Here is a 20606-nt window from a genome sequence, read left to right as displayed (position 1 = left end):
CGGGGAGAGCGGAGCGGGGCCCGTTTTCGCGTCCACGATGTTTCCCCAGGAATTTCTTCTCCATCACACGGGGTGGAGGTGCTCTTTGGAATACGGATATTAATTCTCCGCTCCCCTCCCCCCTCCCCGCCCCCGGCCCCGTCCCTCTCTCCTTCTCCCTCTACCTTTCTTCCAGGCGAATGTTCCCCAGTTACAAAGTGAAGGTAACTGGCCTCAATCCCAAAACGAAATACATTCTCCTCATGGACATTGTCCCCGCCGACGACCACAGATACAAGTTCGCCGATAACAAATGGTAGGCACCAGAATGGCAGGTGGGCGAGGGCGGGGAGGAGACTGTCCGCCCCTCCCCCACTGCGCCCCATTTTATGGACTAGAAAACTGAGACTGAGAGGAAACGGGGTACCTGCATCTATGGCAGCACCCAGGGTTGTGGATTTTTCAAAAGGGTATTGTTACCAAGTGCTGGAGGTATTTCTGGGGGCATAAAACCATTTACAGTGATTTTTTATGAGTTAACCTGCTTTGAACGGGCCTTTTTAATTAAATTGCAAAATCGGCCCCTGGTATTTCAGTTAACGCGGCAAGAGAGGAGAGGCCCCGTCCCTGGACGGGTTGCTCCCACCGCTGCCAATAGTGCCGAGACTTGAAAGTGAAGCCCCTTTGAAAGCCCCTAAGGAGACTTCAAGACTTCTTGCACATCCAGACCTCCAGAGCCTGCTGCTGTCTTGCAGCGACAAACTGCGAGGCCCCAGGCGCTCCTGGCGCAGAAGGTGCACGCAGAGAGAGCAGGCCAGGGAGCTTTGCCCGACACCGGCGCCAGGCGCTCGGGGGCACCTGGGTTTGCTGGGGTGGGGGTGGGGGTGGCCATTTCCAGATCATCCCCAGCTCAGAGCACTGCCCCTGAGGCTCCCCGGCCACAACTCTCTCCGCTGTAGGTCTGTGACCGGCAAAGCGGAGCCCGCCATGCCAGGCCGCCTGTACGTGCACCCAGACTCGCCGGCCACTGGGGCACACTGGATGCGGCAGCTCGTGTCCTTCCAGAAGCTGAAGCTCACCAACAACCACCTGGACCCCTTTGGACACGTGAGTACCGAGGCCCTAGGCTGTGCCCCTGCCGCCGCCTCTTGTGCCTATGTTTTCCATCGCTCCTTCCCCCAGCCCCCTTATTCTCTTCCTCTACCTCTTGGATCTGACTTCTCTTCCTTTTTTCCCCTACTCCTCCCATCTTTTCTCTGTCCATTTATTTCTCTCTCTTTCTTTTGCTTTCTTTTTCCTCCTCCTCCTCCTTCTCCTCCTCCTCGGATGTCTGCTGGTCCCCCAGTGGTCCTCCCCTCCTGCTCTGGGTCTCTCCTCCCCAGGCAGCTGGAGATGCGGGCTGGTCCGGTCCTCCTGGGGGGGGGGGGGCTGCATCCTTGCTGCTAGCAGCCAACTCTCTGCTTCTGTGGAGGGTGAGACTTGAGGGGTCACTACAGCTGCTCACTTCAGGCCTGTGTGACCCCCTGGGCCTCAGTCCCCGGTGTGGTTAGGGACAGGGCTGGCTTTCAGTCCTGCAGAAAGCGTGGAGCCTGCAGCCCAGTGGGGTCCCTAGCATGCACTGCTGAGAGGCCGGCTCCCCAGGAGCCGCCTACCTGCCCCGTGGCTTCCACACCCTGCCTGATCTGAGAGGGAGAGCCCGGGATGAGGAGCCAGCCCACGAGGGGTGAGCCGTCCCGCCAGTGATCTGGGGCAGATCTGTTTGTTCCAGTGCCCAACTTTCTCCCTGCCCCCACTATGCCCCAAGGAAGCAGACCTAGACGAGGCCCCTAAGCCTGGAGTCGGGATTGGCCCCTAAAGAGGGGTCCTGTGAGTTCTCCCAAACCCAAGATCCTCAGTGTTCAGCCCCAGCCGCCCCATTGTAGCTTTTGGTAGATTCTCAGTTGGGCATCACCCACTCCTCCCAAGAAAAACACCGAATTTTGTAAAAGTGTCCCCAGATCTCCCCGTTGGAAACAATCACTAGAACAGAACGCAGGCTCTGAACTCAGCATGCAGAACCTTCCGCTTGTCCGTTGCACCTACAAGCAGGCTCATCCAGCTCAGGGCATTCGACAGGGTCAGTGGCCCACGCAGGGGCACCGCCACGCGCAGCCTCTGTCCGGGGGAGGCCGCGGGAAGGGGGTGACTTGCCCAAGGCCACACAGCCTGTATTTGGGGACAGGGGTTTGAGGCCAGGTCTCTTTGGTTCCAAAAGTGGGGAGTGTCTCTCCCGGGAGAAACCACCCAGGCACACAGGGTCCCCAGTTTGGGGAGAGGAGGGGGCTGGGCGGGTTGTGTTTGGCCAGGAGGGAGGATGGTTTGCTCCTGGGGGTCCTTGGGGATGTTGTCCTGAAGCCAGGGGTCTGGAGTGGGAAGGGGACCTCAGGACCTGCAGACAGCCCTCCGCTGAGGCCGAGAGGCGCTTGCACGGCTGGCCAGGGGGCAGAGCGGCAGTTCCCTGTCCGTGTTACTGGGAGGGCAGAGGTACAGGGGGCTTCCTAGCGGGAACTGGAGCCTCTTTTCCATCTAGATGAGGGCGTGTGGCCCACCGCAGGTGTTGCTGGTGTTTCCCAGTGCGGGAGTGCCCCGGGGCTGGGTGGTGTTGGGTGCGGACCTGTCCCTCCAGAACGCAACCATTTTGTAAGGGCCCTGTGTGCTGGGAAGTGGAACCCTCCGCCTCCGCCCTCAGCGACCCCTTAGCTTCTCTGGTCGATGGCCGGGGAAGGCGCCCAGCCCGGCCGCCGAGGCCACGGTGTCTGGGGCACCCTGGCGAGTCCGCAGGTCCTTCCGAACCCGGGGATGGGGCACTCGGCGCCGCCGCGCGTCCCCGCCCCCTCCCCGCTCCGGACAGTCTGATCCAGAGTCGCTCTGATGAAATTAGGAGCCATTAGATCGCCCTCGCGCTGATGTCTCCACACTGTCCCCAGCCGTCAAAGCAATTTGGCTAAGCCGGGCCGATGGCCGCGCCGGCCAGGGGGCTGCGGCGGCCGGCGGGGCCCCGCTGCGTCTCTCTGTCGCCACCGCCGCCCCGGTCGGCGTCGCTATCGGCCGGGGAGGCGGCCGGGCTGGACAGCCCGAGATTAGAGCCGCGCGGCCGGAGAGCCGCTGCCCCCTCCCCCCGGCCCGGGGCGGGCTCCGGGGTTGGTCCGAGGGGCCTGCCCCGGGGTCATCATTGCAAATAATCAAAGACACTGAGACAGCCCCCGCCGCTGCTTGGGAAAGGGCCGGCAGGCTGGGCAGGCGCGGCGCGCGCTCGGTGGGCGCGGATCAGCGGCCGGGGGTCTCCCGGGAGCGTCCGAAGTCGGGCGGCGGCCGCCCAGGAAACCCCGTTTCTTGGCATCGCGGCGCATCTCCCGCGAATGCTCCTGGCTGGAGCGAGAACGTGCAGCCGAGGTCTCCTTCCTCTCCTCCTCCTCCTCCAATAATAATAATAAATAATAACAATAATAATAGGAATAGGAATAATCGTAGTCACAGCAGTCAGACCCCGTGCATCCCTGGAAATAGGGCCGCCAGGGAGGGAGACCCTAGGCCCCCAGAAGCCTAGCTCTGGCTGTGGACCCCGTGACGTTGCCCGAGCTGAGGGGCGAGGCCTGCTTCGCCCCGGAGCCCCTCCCAGCCCCTCTTTTCATGCCCCAGACAAAGGGCCAGGACTGCTGCTCTGTTCCGGGAACACGTGCAGCCGCTGCTGCCCGTCCTCCGGTTTGCACACACTTCCTCCGCGACCCGGAGCGTTCCGGGCGCGCCCTGTATTTGTGGGTTTGTTTATTTGTGTCTTCCCCATTCTTCTACAGTTGTCGCCCAGAATTTACCCCTCAGACCCCAGATTGCTCACTGCACACTTGCAGGGATCCTGCTGGGGACGGGAAGTGCAGGGAGTTAATTTATTAAGCAAACTTTATTAAGAATTCTGATTTACTGCTCTGTGTGCCTTGGGTAGATTCCTGGAATATTACCCTGGCTTTTTCGGTTGGAAATTGTCATTTTTGAAATGTTTCTTTTTAATGAAATCATTGGCCCCTTTTCAAAAGAGGAGGGAAAAAAATCTATTTTTCTAGAGCCCTTATAACGAGGGTGATTGGGCAGGGTGTGTGTGGGGGGAAGCAAGGGGCAGTTTTATCTGGAAACAAAGGGAGGTTTGATTTTCTTACAATCTCATTTTCTGTATTTTGTTTAGATTATTCTAAACTCCATGCACAAATACCAGCCCAGATTACACATCGTGAAGGCGGACGAAAATAATGGATTTGGCTCGAAAAACACGGCGTTCTGCACCCATGTCTTTCCAGAGACAGCCTTTATCGCCGTGACTTCCTATCAGAACCACAAGGTAAAGCCCCAGCCCGGGACCCAGCGCCGGGGGCGTCTGCTCCTTGGCGGGAGTTCGCAGGGGTCTCTAGGCCGGAACTCCAGGCTCCAAGGGCAAGTTCATTCCTCCGCCACGCCACGCGGCAGGACCCGCTTCTCCCCCTGGGGGGCTACTGGAGCAGGGACACAGATGCAGCCTTCGTTAAGGGTTGTGACTGTTTGTTTCGGATTCCCCAAGCTTGCTATGGGCATCACGCGCACGTCTAGGGGCGTGCAAGGATTTCGGTGTTGTATGCCTCCGAATAGGTGTCTCTTTGAATCACATTTTCTGCAGGCTTTTTGAAGTACCCTCGTAGGCACGCACACCAGTTAGAAACAGGCATACGCAAATGCCAAATGCCGGGAGAAGGCGACCTGCTGATCTCCTGAAAGTCTCAGAGGGAGGAGAGCTCGCTCTGAGCTGTTGTATGGTCCTGAGCTCTCTCATGTTGGGGCCTGGGACCGCCCCTCATGGGGGCCACCTTTGCTGTTGGGGTCAGCGTCTTCCTGTCCTCTACTTTGTGTTTTAGGGGCATCTCAATGGGCAGTGGGGCAGGTGGCAAAGTCTGTGTGTGTGTGTGTGTGGTGGGGTGGTGAGTGCAGGCCTTGTGGGGACGGTGTGGCCCCTCCTCTCAAAACTCCCGTCCCAGCCAGGCCAGCGGAGTCAGGGTGGGGGAAGCTGATCAGAGGCAGGCGTAGTGGCCCAGAGCCTCGGGTCCCCACAGGACGGTCATCTCAGTGCAGGCTGCGAGGCACAGAAGGTCTCCATGGAGGCGGGGGCTGTTACGTAACAAGTGGTGATCTCCAAACCCAGCTTGTCACTGACCAGGCCACGCGGTGATGGATGGTCCCTTCCAGGCCACACGGCCTGGCCTTGTCTGGGAACCCGGATCTGGAGGGAGCTGCCTTCCGTCCGTCCGGAAGAGAACTGGCTCCCCTGGAAGCAGAGATTTGGAAGCAGGGAGGAGGAGTGTTGGGAGTCGCCCCAGGCAGAGCACGGTGGTGCCGTGGAAGTCCTACAAACTCTTTCAGGTCAATGTGAGGCTGGTGTCCAGAGAGCTGCTCCCTCTGCGGCTGCTATGGGCCTATGTTTAACTTTGTGGTCACGATCACAGGAAAAATAAAGGGGAAAACCAGCAGTGAGAGAGCTCAGTTCCCCACGTATATACGCTGAGAGCCTCCGGACCTGACAGAGGGCCCCAAAATACATCAGGGCTTTTTTCCCCCTCTTGAGAAAACCCAGGTTCATCCAGGAAGGACAGGAAGTGGGGACAAATGAAGGTGACCTCCCGAGAAAGCATCCTGGGGATGCACTGGGATCTTAGGGGTGGGCGGGTCTGGGGGAGGGAGCCCCGTGCTCCTTAACCCTTTGTTTGTTGTATCGTTTTTTGAGGCATCGCTGTCACACAGTCAGGTGTAGTATTTGGAAGACACCCAACGGTCACCACAGCCCTTCCTGAACAGATCCGAACCCCCTCAAATGTCTGTCTTGAAAAATTTTCTCCCCCCCGTGCATATGTGCACCTATGGGTGCCTGCCCAACGAGGCACATGTGTGTGAGTTCTGACCAAAATCCGGGGGGCTGTGTGTCCAAATGGTCATGGGTGTAGAAGCGTGTATCCCCCCCACACGCATGCATGTCCTGGCCACACACGTCGGGATTGCTTTCTCTTTCTGTGTTGGCTGGGTCAACACAGGGAGCCCAGTGGAGCTGCACATAAAAGCACCTTTGGCCAGGCTGTCAGGGTCCCTGGCATCCCGGAGAGGGGTTTCATGGGAAGCCACTTTCCATGGCTGTCCCCTGTGCCGGCTGTCCTGCTGCCGCCTGGCACTTGTTTTCTTTGTCAGGAGCAAGCCCAAGCAGTGCACTTTTCCAGTCAAAGCCAAAGCCAAAGCCCCTGCAAGCATTCGCCGCGTGGATATATGATGTGTGATTTAAATAAGCGTGCCAGGATCGCATGTGATTTGTGGACTCAGTCTGCTTCCTTTATTGTCCCACCTGGGCCGGCTGTTGAGACTTCTGACTTCATGGGGAGAAGCCAGCTGAGTTCTTACTCACCACTGGGTAGGGTTTAGCGGTGGACTGCTTGGGTTCGGATCTATTTGACTTTGGGCAAACGATTTAACTGTTTCCGCATCTGTAAAATGGGACTACTAGAACATCCGCCTCCCAGGGTCGTCACGAGGACTCGGTGAGATAATCGGTGGAAAGTGGAACACGCAGGGCCTGGCGTAGAGCTGGTGCCGAGTGCTACCAATGATTGATCAGACCATTGATTGGCCACTTAACTGATCGGCTTTTTTAACAAGGCGACTTAATCCAAAACGTAGACTCTGCCTGGTCAGTGTAATTCCTTGGCTGTTTAGCATGGGAAAGACTGCGATGTTAAATAAGTTCTTATTACTGTGGTTGAGAAATAACTACAAATGTTAGTCTTTGTGGTTGGCTTGGCTCGTTCTCTGATCATGTCGTCAATTCAAGGACTATTTGTCTAGCGTTTTGTGAGCAGGGGAAGGAGAGCAGTGTGTGGGGTTCCATTGCCAGGACAATTTGGGGGGGAAATGAGCCACTGATGTTCTGGTCAAAGTGCTCCTGCCTCTGGAGTGAGCTTTCTGTACTTGGGTGCAGGTACCAGGTGCAGGTAGGCATTGGAGCGGTCAGTTTTAGTGGGGGGGGGGGGGCGGGGGAAGGGAGGGTTCGTTCCCCTTTCTGGAGACCAGAGGACTCTTAACGACCAGCCGCCTTTCCCCAGCCCAGCTGTGATCCGAGCTGGATTTGGGAGTTATTTCCCCAGATGGTTGACAGCTTGAAAAAGATATTTAAAAAACTCGAATCTTCCCCAGCGACGGCCGCTCTGTGAAACAGGTTCCTGTAAGGTTTTCACTGCGGTTGTCAGCAGCTCCCAGGGCAAGCCCTAGAAATATTTAGGTGTTAAAAAACAGGTCACGTGGCCATTTCATTTCCCCGCTCCTGCAACAATGGCTGTGTATGCAAGCATGCCTACCCCCCAATATTAACCCACTCTGCCATTAAACGCCATTTTCCTCCTGCTTAAATCATTGTGTATGCAGCCTGTATTTATGAGGTACAAGCTTGCTGGTGGGGACCAGGAAATGAACCCTTAATAGAGAGACATAATTAAGATTTTTGGCCCTCGTGAGGTTTTTTTTTTTTTAATTTTTTGTTTCAAAAGCAAGAATTCACAACAATTATTCTCATTAATTTTTACAACCCCTGTCTCACCGGTTGAAGCTGGTATTTATATTTGTTCCCCCCAGCCCCTCCCCTCCCCCTGCCGGATATCCGGTTTTATGCTGATTTTGGAGAGAGTGCGTTTGTGTGGGAATAGAGGTCAGATTCAGTGGAGGCTTCTGGCAGAGCGGGGAAGCCCAGGTGTGTCAGCTTGGGTACTCCAGAGGGAAGGGGATTTTATAAGTAGGGGTTAGAGAGCAAGGAGCCATGTTCAAAATAAGACAGATATTTCTACCTGCAGGTAAGCTTGTATGTTAACATTTCCCAAGGGTCAGTACTTTGAAAAAAGATTTATTTATTTTGGGGCTGTTGCTGTAGCACAGTAGGTTAATGCCCTGGCCTGAAGCGTCGGCATCCCATATGGGTGCCAGTTCGAGTCCCAGCTGCTCCACTTCCAATCCAGCTCTCTGCTATGACCTGGGAAAGCAGTAGAAGATGACCCAAGTCCTTGGGCCCCTGCACCCATGTGGGAGACCCGGAGGAAGCTCCAGGCTCCTGGCTTCAGATCGGGCCATTGCAGCCAACTGGGGAGTGAACCAGCAGATGGAAGACCTCTCTCTCTCTCTGCCTCTCCTCTCTCTGTGTAACTCTGCCCTTCAAATAAAATGAATAAATCTTTTTTAAAAGACACACACACACATAGAATGCATGAGAGAGAGAGAGAGAGAGAGAGAGAGAGATTGTCTCTTCACTAGTTCACTCCCCAAATGTTGGCAATAGCTGGGACCGGGCCAGGCTGAAGCCCGGAGCCAGGAACCCCATCCAGGTCTCCCACAGGGGCGGCAGGGACCCAGCGACTTGAGCCATCAGCTGCTGCCTCCCAGGATGTGCGTTAGCAGGAAGCTGGGTGGGAAGCAGAGGTGGGACTCAGTCCCAGTCACTCCAGTGTGGGACACAGACATCTGCAGCAGAGGCTGAACCCACTGCACCACAACAGCCACCCATAAAAATCTCTTTAGACTTTTTTTTTTTTAACTTATTTGACAGGTAGAATTAGACAGTGAGAGAGAGAGAGAGAAAGGTCTTCCTTCTGTTGGTTCACCCCCCAAATGGCCGCTATGGCCGGCACTGCGCTGATCTGAAGCCAGGAGCCAGGTGCATCTTACTGGTCTCCCACGCGGAAGATGCACCTGGCTCACCTGGGCCATCCTCCACTGCCTTCCCAGGCCACAGCAGAGAGCTGGACTGGAAGAGGAGCAGCCAGGACTAGAACCCAGTGCCCATTTAGGGTGCTGGCACCACAGGCAGAGGATTAGCCAAGTGAGCCCGGTGGCGGCCCCCAGTAGACTTTTAAAAAGAGTCCTCTTGCAGCCACAGTAAAGCTGGGTGGGAAGCAGAGAGATTTCTCATTCTCCCTCTACTGGCAGCTGCAAAGCGTCCCCTGTTATCAACATCCCACACCAGACAGAACATTGCTACGGTCCATGAGCCGACACTGACACATCACTGTCACTTGGAGCCCAGCGTCTGCAGGGGGCTTCTTCCTGGTGTGGTGTGGACAGAGGGCCGTGATGTGGGGCGCTGTCCCGTGGGTGTGGACAGAGGGCCATGACGTGCAGCGCTGTCCCGTGGGTGTGCTGTCCTGTGCAGGGAATTTCACGGCCCTGAGTCCTCTGTGCGTGCCCCTGCCCACCCCTCCTCCCCCCACTACCTGGCAGCCATGGCTCTGTTCATTGTCTCCGTAGCTTTGCCCCTCCCAGAATGTTACTTAGTTGAAATCCTGTATTTCCTCCTTTTTAAAGATCTACCTTTTAAAAAATGTATTTGCGAGGTAGAGCTAGAGAGAGAGGGAAGAGACAGAGATATGTTCCATTTGCTGATTCAGCCCTTCATGTCTGCAGCAGCCAGGGCTGCACCAGGCTGAAGCCAGGAGCCTGGAGCTCCATCCGGGTCTCCCACGTGGATGCAGGGGCTCAAGCTCTTGGGCCATCTTCTACTGCTGTCCCAGGCCATGGCAGAGAGATGGATCGGAAGCATAGCAGCCGGCACTAGAACTGGCACCCATATGGGATGCCGGTGCTTCAGGCCAGGGCGTTAACCCGTTGTACCACAGCCCGGTCCCCCAAAGTGCCTCTCTAATATGGGATGCTGGCATCGCAGGCAGTGCCTTAACCCACTGAGCCACAACGCCAACTCCTGGGATCATATTGAAACACATTAATTATGAATACACTGTGTTGTGATTGCACACATATAATGTGTTCATTCTACAAGGGTCTTAGAAGGAAACCTTACAGGTATCTCTTCAGGAAAACGGAACGTACAAGAATGCCTCAAATGAACAAATGGGAGAGAGCATTCATTACTGATCCCTGAACAGGGACTCTCAAAGTATGTTTGCACTACTGGAATAGATGCGGCGATTTTTTAGGGGAGCTTGAATATGATGGAATCGCAGAGGGAAAATCTTTCTCGTCGCTCCTCTTAGCTGAGGACTAGACTGTGTTAAATTCGCCTCTGAAGGCATTAGCACCTCCCCTCGCAGCAAAGAGAAGGCTTGTTCTGGGCTGGGGCTTTCTGTGGGTACCAGCAGAAGGAGTTCGATATAATTGGCCCCTTTTTTGCTGAGCGGCAGGGGAGGGATAGGATATGGGTGAAATGAATTTACGTGGAAGTGGCTTGATTTAAATAAAGAAGTCAGGCTCACCTGGGGACAGGTGCTGGACAGACAGGCAGCGAATTGGGGCCGTGCTGCTGCCGTGTCTAGGGTGGGAATTCTTTGTGAGAGAAGGCAACTGCCAGGCAACACGGTGCAAACGCTTCTAGACAACTCTGCATGCACGCGCTCTGTCACCTGGGCCTGCTACTGTGTGTTCACACTCATCTAATACGTGTCGATGGTTCAAATTAAAGGTCTGGGCCTGGAACCAAAATCCTCAGAAAGACCCCGTTCTATTTCTCAGCTGTGCTGTGTCACCGTACAGACTTCCAAGGTCGCTCTCTCTCCTCCTCGCCTGGGAGCTTGAAGGGGCGTGGACTCACAGCTACAAGGGGTCTTCCAAAAGCTCAGAGAAAGCTACGCAAGGCTTTCAAAACGCTTTCACCCCAATGAACTCGTAATTCCATTTTTCATGAATTTTTGAAGTGCTTGTGATTGTTCTGATTCTTGTCTGTTGCTGCTTATTTATTTATAATGAAGTTGAACATACTTGCTTTAAAGATAATTTCATTTCATTTTAAAAAGAGAGAGAAGAAGAGGGAGAGATCTTCCATCTACCGGTTCACTCTGCAAATGCCCAAAACAATCAGGCCTGGGCCAGGCCAAAGCCAAGAGCCCAGAACTCCATCCGGGTCTCTTACGTCAGTGGCAGCGAGCCAAGTCCTCGGGGCCATCACCTGGTGCCTGCGAGGTGCTGGTTGGCGGGCAGCTGGGTGGGAAGTGGAGTAGTTGGGACCCTGTACAGGAGGCCCTGGTGTTTGTTTTAAGCAGCACCATTTCCCACCTGAGCTCGCCTGCTCTGTCTGTGAAACCATGAAATGCACATGCAGTGAGGCCTGGCACAATGTTTAGAAGCAATCCTCACATGCTGGAGCCAGCCCTTCCGCGTGGAGACCGCCACGGTGCCGCCGGGTGCTCAGCAGCCGCGTGCACGGGGCTCCGGAGACAGGGGACCAAATGTGGAGGCCGGGATTGCGCTTGAAACACAAAATGCCAAAGATTAAAAAAAAAAAAAAAAAAAAAAAAACCCTGGCTGGAATGATGCAGAGTATGACTCTAATTAATGGGCAAACCGAATCCAGGTTTTTTCCCCCCTTTTAAAAGCAGCCTGATGTCGGACGTTTTTCAAAGCCTCGGCGAGAATGAAGTGCTGGCTCTGTTGACGTGCCTGCCTTAATTTGCTTCTCTGGGTTGCTGGAGGCTGCGTTTCCACGACACTTCTCATTAGCGCGTGGCAATCGAGTGGAAACCAACTCGCTCTCTCTCCTTCCCTCAGATCACGCAATTAAAGATCGAGAATAATCCCTTCGCCAAAGGCTTCCGGGGCAGTGACGACATGGAGCTGCACAGGATGTCCAGGATGCAAAGGTAGGGGCGGGGCTCCCACCCCTCCCCCTCACACACACCCCCCCCCCCGGAGTGCAGGTGAGCCTGCAGCACCCCGCCCCCCGCCCCCCAGCTTCCTGCCCACACAGTGCCAGGAACTCAGACGGGGGGGGGGGCGGGGGGATGAGCCTCCTGCACCCCTCTTTCTGATGACCCTCGAGAGGGGGTGACATCACCAGGCCACCTGGAAGGTGGATCTTCCCATGGAGACGGGGAGGGGGCCACAAGGAGGTTCACCGCTCCCCATCCGCCTCGGGAACAGAACCTACCGCGCTCTCCTTTTCCTCGGCTGTCTCTCTCCTTCGACTGAAGCCTTTCTTTTTTTTTTTTTTCCCATAAGTCACAGCCGATGAATGCTATTCTTTTTGGCAACAGCTCTTGGTAAATGAAAGAGAAGTTAATGACTTGATTTCCTGGGGGTGAAATACAGACAAACTTGACACCATGTGGTGTCCAGGGCACTGGGGGATTTGAAGCTGGTGCTAAAAATTGCTCGGTATTTTTACATATCCTGTGGTCACAGTTGCTGATATGACGGATAGAAGGGGTTGTAGCAAATGTCCACAGTGGGAATTCCGTCTGATTGGGAAGGCTTGCACAAGCATTGCCAGTGTTGTCAGGCATCCTCTCTACCTCTTGATATGCTTCCTAAATAACTAACCATATGGCGAGAGAATTCAAATACATCTTGATCTCTTTCGACCAAGACGCATTCCCCGCCTCCTGCCCCCTCCCGCTTTTGATGGGTTGGCGTTTCAAAATAAAATGAGATCATTTAGGATGTTTTTCCTTATCCCTCATGGAAGTTGTGAAAATAAAGTCAGGCGCATAGATGGACGTCTTCATTCCAAGAAAGCCAAGAGACCCAGGAAGGAGGAAGCCTACAGCCTTGTGGTTTCCACATTGGGGTCAGAAACACATGCCATGTACATTATTCTCAGATAGCCGGTTTGCCAGATCTAATTTTGCATGCTTTTAAAAAAATGACTTTTTTTTTTTTTTTTTTGGAAGGCAGAGACAGAGAATGATTTGTTGGTTCACTCTGCAAATGCCCAAAACAACCAAAGCTAGGCCAGCCCAAAGCCAGGAGCTCCGAACTTAATCTGGGTCTCCCACATGGGTGGCAGGGACCCAAGGTCTCGGGCCATCACCAGCTGCCTCCCAGGGAAGCTGGACTGGAGAGCAGAGGCGGGACTCAACCCTGGGCATTCCAACGTGGAATCGCAGGTGTCCCCAGCAGTGTCCCAACCACGGCACCAATGGCCCAACCCTGTTTTTGCATGCTTTTAACAACCCCACAGGACATTGCCTTCAGGAGTGTCTGCACCCCACTCCCCTGTGCACTCCTGTGTTCGTAACTACTTTCCTTCGTACTCGCAGGTGCATAAGGTACTTTTTGTGGCTGAAACCACCAGGTTCTCACCTTGTTATTTCTGCTGCTTTCTGGCTCTGAGTGCCTCCATTTAGGGCTTGGAGGTGAGTCCTGTGGGCAATCCCATCTCAGCCGAGAGGGACCAGTGTGCCCAGACCTTGCGCCCGCAGCCTTCTGACTCCCGCCCTGTCCTCACTGCTCCTGGTCGCAGAGGTTAGGTGGCCATTGCCCAGCCAGGTGCCGGCCCTACGCTGGCAGTCTGCACTGTGCAAGAGGGGGCTGAGTGGATACTGCTGTGGCCAAGGCCACTGGGGAAGGACTCAGCTAGCCGTGCCACCTTCCTAACATATCCCAGATTTCACGCCGCTTCTCCGGCCAGCCTGCTGGGAGCCACCAGTGTCCTCACTAGCCGCAGCTTTCTGACTTCCTGAGGCCTGACCCAGTCCTCTTCTCTTCTGGAATATTCTCCAGCAGCTGCCCAGCAGATCCTTGTAAAATACAAATCAGATGGGGCCGGCGCCGTGGCTCACTTGGTTAAACCTCCACCTGCAGCGCCGGCATCCAGTCCTCCATCTGGGCACTGGGTTCTAGTCCTGGTTGCTCCTCTTCTGGTCCAGCTCTCTGCTGTGGCCTGGGAAGGCAGTGGAGGATGGCCCAAGTGCTTGGGTGCCTGCACCCGCATGGGAGACCAGGAGGAAGTACCTGGCTCCTGGCTTCGGATCGGCGTAGCATCAGCTGTGGCGGCCATTTGGGGAGTGAACCAACGGAAGGAAGACCTGTCTCTCTGTCTCTCTCTCTCACTGTCTATAACTCTACCTGTCAAATAAATTAAACAAAAATGGTGTTTAAAAAAAAAATACAAATCAGACAAGGCCAGGAAGCTGCCAGCCCCTTCTTGCCCTCTGGGGAAGGTCCCTTTGCCTTCGCCTGCTTGACCACGCCCCTCTCATCCAGCCAGGCTTTTGCTCTGTCCCTCATCTGTGTCCCCCTCCCCAACCCCATATGCTGGAAACTTGGGTTCTTTCTGTGACCTTTGGCCCTTCGAACACACGTTCCATGTGCCTCGCACTCTCTCCCCTCCTGATTCGCTCAGCCGTCTCCGAGCCATCACAGATCTACTTGTGGCTCCTCCTTCCTCCGGGAAGCTTCGCTCAGCTGCAGACTGTATGGTCAGCCTGTGTCCCTTCCCAGGATTCCTCGGGGCATCTTATGCCCTGGGGGTGGGTGGGACAGATGACAAACACAGATGGAGAGCCAGGATGGGTTGGGGGAGCACAGGTGCGAGTCTCTCTCGACGCTCTCAGCGACACAGCTGTTTGGCTGTTTCGGCTGGTGACTCTGCCTGGGTCTGAATTGGCCGTGCTCACCACCTGCTCCGGGTCTCCAGGTCCCTGAAAGGCGGGAGGGAGAGAGGCAGCGGGTGATTGGCTGTCCGGGTGTGTTCCATGTCTCTGCTTCTGAGAGCCTCGTGTGTCCGTAGCCGTGTCGGGAGTTGCACTTGGGCGACCGAGGGGCTGAGCTACCAACCGGGTATGGGGAGCAGGCAGGGTCGTCGTCCTAGTTCTCTGGATTTGTCCTTAGGGAAAGTGAGGGCGTGAAGCAGAGCGGCTCCTGGGGAGACTCCGAAGTTGGACAGACCTGTGGTTAATCTTTGCTCTGCGTTCTTCCACGTGTGACCTTGGCCAAGGGATTGCATCGCACAGAGCCGCGCCGTTCTCAGCTACACAGTGGGCTTTCCAGGGGTCTCGGAATTGTAGGGGAAAATGCCTACAGCAGGCTGGACGCCTAGCTCATACTCAGTAAAACGGGACCTCTTTTCCCCTGGTTCCGAGTTTATTTGGGGCACAGTCCCAACCCCTGGTGGCAGCAGGTAGTGACAAGTGGGGACTGTGGCTCTCTGGAGCCAGCGTGATAACAGGCAGGCGGGAGCAGCAGGCTCCCTGCTAATCGTGTAATGCTGTTTCCTGTCCCCCACACGCCCGGTGACAGCTGGCTCGGGGAGGAGGGCAGAGAGATGAAATTTGCTCTAATTCCAACAAGCAGAGGGCGGGAGAGGGGCGGGGCTTATGCAGAGCTAAGAGCAGTCAGTCCGCAGAACCAAGTGGCCTCTGGCTTTGCCTGGGAAGCGACAGGGCCCTCACCACGCATCTCTGCAGCAGAGGTTCCGGAAGTGCACGTGAGGGCGTTGTCAATCTTCCACACGCATTGATAGTTTTGTCTTACAGAACCAATCGCTGCTTATGATACAAATGGGAGGGCTCTGGGCAAAGCAGAGTGAAGGACATGGATGATTCAAACATCCAGCCTCGTATAAAAATATTTCTGGAAAAGTTCTTCTGTGACTTAAAAATCTTTATCTTGAAATTTAATATTCTGTAAATTGCAGTACCCGGGTCTGGGGACGGAGGAGATGATTTTACAAGACGCGCCAGGCCTGTGAGGCCTAGATACTATTACTTAGAATGAGACTCATTTCTCTTCATCAGTGAATTAGTTAGAAAGGCAGAGAGGCAGAGATAGATAGAGATCTTCCGTCCGGTGGCTCATTCCCCACATGCCCACAGCATCCAGGCCCGGGCCAGACTGAAGCCAGGAGCCAGGAATTCCATCTGGGTCTCCCACGTGGGTGGCAGGGACCCAAGGACTTGAGCCGTCACTGCTGCCTCCCCGGGAGTGAACTAGCAGGAGACTGGGGTGCAGAGTGGAGTCGGGACGTGAAGCCGGGCCCTCTGATATGAGATGTAGGTGTCTCAGCCCAGGAGATGTTTCTTTTTTAAAGATTCATTTATTTATTTGAAAGTCAGAGTTACATAGAGAGAAGGAGAGGCAGAGGGGGGGGGGGGGTCTTCCACCTGATGGTTCACTCCCCAGTTGGCCGCAACAGCCGGAGCTGCTCTGATCCAGAGCCAGGAGCCTCCACCAGGTCTCCCATGTGGGTGCAGGGGCCCAAGGACTTGGGCCATCTTCTACTGCTCTCCCAGGCCACATCAGAGAACTGGCTTGGAAGTGGAACAGCGGAGACTCGAACTGGCACCCATATGGGATGTGAGCACTGCAGGCGGCGGTTTTACCTGCTATGCCACAGCACCAGCCCCGAGATGATTTTCATGGTGTGTGGACACACGGACACATGGGACCTGTGATTTCATAGACTTCATTGTTTTCAGTGAGACTGATTTCTTATGAAAGACGGGAGGGAGAAAGTAAGAAGAAACAGAGTTCATTGACGGTTAATTAAAGGGAAATACAAACAAAATAGCAGTAAAGCTAGCGTTAAGATTGGTGAACATTGTCAAGATAATACACAAATAACAGAAATTGGAGAACTATGCATAAAGGCTTGGCCTGTGGAGGAATAGCTGGGGCTCTGCGGCTTCTGCAGACGGCCTAGCCCTGGGCTGTCATAGGACGTCCCTGTCTCTGAACTTGCTTCTGTCTTTCACGTGTACTGGGCCGTGTTCTGGACACCCCCCCCCTGAGGCGGCAGGGCTGCCGCTGGGAGTGGGGCCGGGAGAAGTTCAACGGAGATGGGAGCAGGCCTCCAGGGGAGAATGGGGTTCGACTCTCTTGGGAAGAGGGGCTGTCTGGCTGCAGTGGGCAGGTGGCTGTACCTCTAGGGAGGTGGCGTGCAGGGGTCAGATGCTGGGGCTCCCTGGGGGCCAGCCGTAGTGTTGCTGGGACAGGGAGGCACACCCAGAGCGGCTCCTGGAAGCATGGACTTCTAGAGAAAGAAGTACCTGCAAGAGATGGCATCTGGTCAACCTCCCCTTTTATAAACAAGGGGACACTGAGGCCCAGAGACTGACTTATATGTATTCAAGTATTTTGTTTAAAGCTTTATTTATTTATAGGAAAGGCAGAGTTACCGAGAGAGAGAGAGAGAAAGAGAGATCTTTAATCTGCTGGTTCACCCCCCCACAAATGGCCACAGCTTGGCTGGCCATAGCCAGAAGGCTGGAACTCCATCTGTGTCTCCCATGCGGGTGGCAGGGGCCCAAGTCTTTGGGTCATCCTCCGCTGCTTTCCCAGGTGCATTAGCAAGGAGCTGGATCAGAAGTGGAATAGCGGGGACTCGAACTGGCACTCATATGGGATTCCAGCATCCCAGGCAGCAGCTTAACTGCTGCACTGTCACATCAGCCCCCATTCAGGTTTCAATCTGTTGTTTTGCTGATTCAACAAGTGCAATTATTATGCCAGTTCCTGGAGAATGTCAGTACAGAGGAGCAGGGCCCACAAGGGAACAATGGTCTCTGGAGTCAGGGTCCAGGAGGAGCCGCTGAGTGGCTCTGGGCCCCCTTGTCCGCTGAGCCTCTGGTTCCTCACCTGTAAAATGGGGCTACTGATAGAACCGACCTCCAGGGCCCCCGCAAGGATGCCATGAGGTGACGCGTGAGTGCCGACTGCTGTGCTGCGTGTGCACATCCAGCCGGTCCCATCTGCTCTCTGTGTGTGACCAGCCAAGGTGGGATTGTGGGGTGCCCCAGCTTTCACTGCAGGGCAGCCCCAGCCTCCTTAAAGGGTAAGGGGGTGCAAGCAAACTACCTCAGTCATTCCAGGAATAACTCCGAGGCCGTGCCACATTTTGTATGAATGCTCCGTAAATGTCACCTGCAGGGAGAAGAGGAGGCATTGCAGGTGGCCCCTGGGTGCCAGGTTAACCAAGAGACACCAGGAGGCGCTTTGCTTCGTGGGTCAGGAGCTGGGCAGGAGCCCGCTTGGCGGTTCTCGCTGACTGGGGCTGCAGACAGAAGCGGGGCCAGGGCTGGATGTGAGGATGGCCCACTCACATGACACAGGACACAGCTGGGACTCACTGGCCGCCTGCTGCAGCATCTGCCGGTGGCCGTGTCCCGCTCGTGCGCTCAGGACGTGGAAGCCTCAGGGTGATCTGGGAAGAAATGTGGTGTCACCTCTGCTGCATCCTATTGGCTGAATGTGACCCACTAGGGTGGGTTGGGAGCCCAAGGGGGAGGGACCCCACCCAGAGTTACACAGAGATAGAAGGAGAGGTAGAGAGAGAGAGAGAGAGAGAGAGGTCTTCCATCCGCTCTTTCACTCCCCCTGATGGCCACAATGGCCAGAACTGCACTGATCTGGAGCAAGGAGCCAGGAGCTTCTTTGGGGTCTCCCATGTGGGTACAGGAGCCCAAGATCTGGGCCATCTTCCACAGGTTTCCCAGGCCACAGCAGAGAGCTGGATCGGAAGTGGAGCAGCTGGGACTTGAACCGGCGCCCATATGGGATGCTGGCACTGCAAGCTGTGGCTTTAACCCACTGTGCCACAGTGCCGGCTCCTCAAACCTGTATCTCTACAGCGTTATCAGGAGGCCAGGCAACTGTGGCTGGGTCACAGCTGGGGACCTTGATGGCCTTGGAGACCTTCACAGAGGGAAGGAAGTTGCCTGTACTTGCTGGCGCATGGAGAGGCACAAGGACTGGGAGTTGGTTTATCTGGGTTTTCACCCACCCAGCCAGGGATTGGGTGGGGACATTGGAGCCACGGTGTCTAGGCTGGACTGGAGCTCACCATTACCCAGGCCTGGTCCCTGAACATGAGGGGAGTCCACGCTCCCCACTGGAAACTGCCATCCTCACCCTCCTCTGGGGGTGCCTGCCTACATCCACCCACTGCCCCCTGCTTCTGGAGGGATGCTGCTGTTTTAAAAATTCAAATTTATTTGAAAGGCAGAGTTACAGAGAGAGAGAGGGAGAGACAGAGATTTTGCATCCACTGGTTCATTCCCCAAATGGCTACAACAGCCAGGGCTGGGCTGCACTGAAGCCAGGAGCCAGGAGCTGCATCTGAGTCTCCCACGTGGGTGCAGGGGCCCAAGCACTTGGGTCATCTTCTACTGCTTTCCCAAGCCATGAGCAGGGAGCTGGATCAGCAGTGGAGCAGCCAAGACTCGAACCAGCATCCATATGGGATGTCCGTGCTGTAGGCAGCGGCTTTACCAGCTTTGCCACAGCACCAGCTCTGGGAATGCTTATTTTTTTTAATAAAATATTTATTTACTTATTTGAAAGTCAGAGTTACACAGAGAGAGGAGAGGCAGAGAGAGGTCTTCCATTCACTGGTTCACTCTCCAATTGCCCTGTATGCCTGGAGCTGCGCCAATCCGAAGCCAGGAGCCAGGATCCTCTTCCGGGTCTCCCACGTGGGTGCAGGAGCCCATGGACTTGGGCCATCTTCCACTGCTTTCCCAGGCCTTAGCAGGGATCTGGCTTGGAAGTGGAACAGCTGAGACTAGAACTGGCACCCATATAGGATTCCGGCTCTGCAGGTGGCAGCCTTCCCTGCTGCGCCACCGCACCAGCCCCGGGTATGCTTCTTAATATGGATTGAAGACCTCTTTTTGAAGACTCATTGAAAGCAAGACACTCTCTGAAAATCTCCAATGTAGAAGCAGGAAAACCTTTCAAGTAATTTCAAGGGAATTGTGAGCCTGGGGCCCCTAAAAGGTTAAGAATCCTTCCGTTTGACACTCCCCTCCCTTGTCCCGTCCGTCCTGAGTATAAAGTGATGTTCAGCTGCTGCCCGCACAGGGTCATTGTTTTCAATCTGAAAGTGGAGCGCGGTGCTCGCTCAGGCTCCTGGTTAAAGATGATCCATGAGCTCAGTGATTGCCAAGGCCTTGCTCTGGAGAAGGCGTTACCTCCCCATGAGCCACGAAGCCCTGCCTGGTTGGTGACAGCCTCTCTCTGCCAGCAGGGTTTGGGTGCAGCAAGAGGCCACGGGGACTGGGAGCTCACACTGAAGAAGCACCTCTTGATTTTTTCAAATGGATTTCCTTTTTAATTTTTAAAGATTTAGTTTATTTATTTGAAAGGCAGAGTTAGAGAGAGAGAGAGAGAGAGAGAGGTCTTCCATCCCCTGGCTCACTGCACAATGGCTGTGACGGCCAGGGCTGGGCCAAACCGAAATCCGGAGCCAGGGATATTTTTTGGGTCTCCCACATGGGTGCAGGGGCTCAAGGACTTGGGCCATTCTCTGCTGTTTTCCCAGGTGCATTAGCAGGAAACTGGATCGGAAGTAGAACAGCTGGGATTCGAACCTGCACCCACATGGGATGTAGGCGCTGCATGCGGCCGCTTAGCCTTTATACCACCGTGCCGGCCCAGGCAGCCGCTCTTGGGTCACAGATGTCTGTGAAGCCCACGGACCCCCAGAGCAGCCCTCGGCTGCTTTCCTCGGGCCTTCCTCCCCCTGCCCAGCCCCACGGTGCTGCGAGCCACTCGCCCGTCCACACCCTTGTGGTCTCTATGGAAGTGTGAACGCCAGATACAGTTAAGGTGTACAAGGGATTGTCTTCATGCATGTCTACGTAGTGGCATCATTTTCTTGTCTTTCCCCTCAGTGAGAACATTTGAGATCCGCCCCCAGCACGTTCCGGGTGTCTGGGGCGGCGTTGTTAGCCACGTTCGCGTGCCGCCGCATTCCTCATCCTGCACACATGAAACTGCACCTCTCGACTTCTCCCTCCCAGCTTCCTTTCTGCTCTCGGCTGCTGCGAGCCGACTCCTTTCCAGTGGCACGAGCTGGAGAGGTGGTGCCGTGTTGGTCTTCG

General features: G+C 55.2%; 1 protein-coding gene across 2 annotated transcripts in view; it reads left to right on the top strand.

Moving 5' to 3' along the window:
• The window catches only part of TBX5 (T-box transcription factor 5), a 49150-nt gene that overhangs the window by 7714 nt on the left and 20830 nt on the right, over nucleotides 1-20606 (top strand). For both annotated transcript variants that reach the window (XM_008272284.5, XM_051826594.3), the window contains exons 4-7: nucleotides 176-295; nucleotides 939-1086; nucleotides 4196-4348; nucleotides 11554-11645. In XM_008272284.5, the coding sequence (XP_008270506.1) occupies nucleotides 176-295; nucleotides 939-1086; nucleotides 4196-4348; nucleotides 11554-11645 (513 nt within the window). The remainder of the gene's footprint in view (nucleotides 1-175; nucleotides 296-938; nucleotides 1087-4195; nucleotides 4349-11553; nucleotides 11646-20606) is intronic.

Source organism: Oryctolagus cuniculus, chromosome 21, assembly GCF_051225735.1.
Source record: "Oryctolagus cuniculus isolate XC-2025 breed Fujian yellow rabbit chromosome 21, ASM5122573v1, whole genome shotgun sequence".
Taxonomy (NCBI): Eukaryota; Metazoa; Chordata; class Mammalia; order Lagomorpha; family Leporidae; genus Oryctolagus; species Oryctolagus cuniculus.
This window is presented reverse-complemented; position numbering and strand designations above follow the sequence as displayed.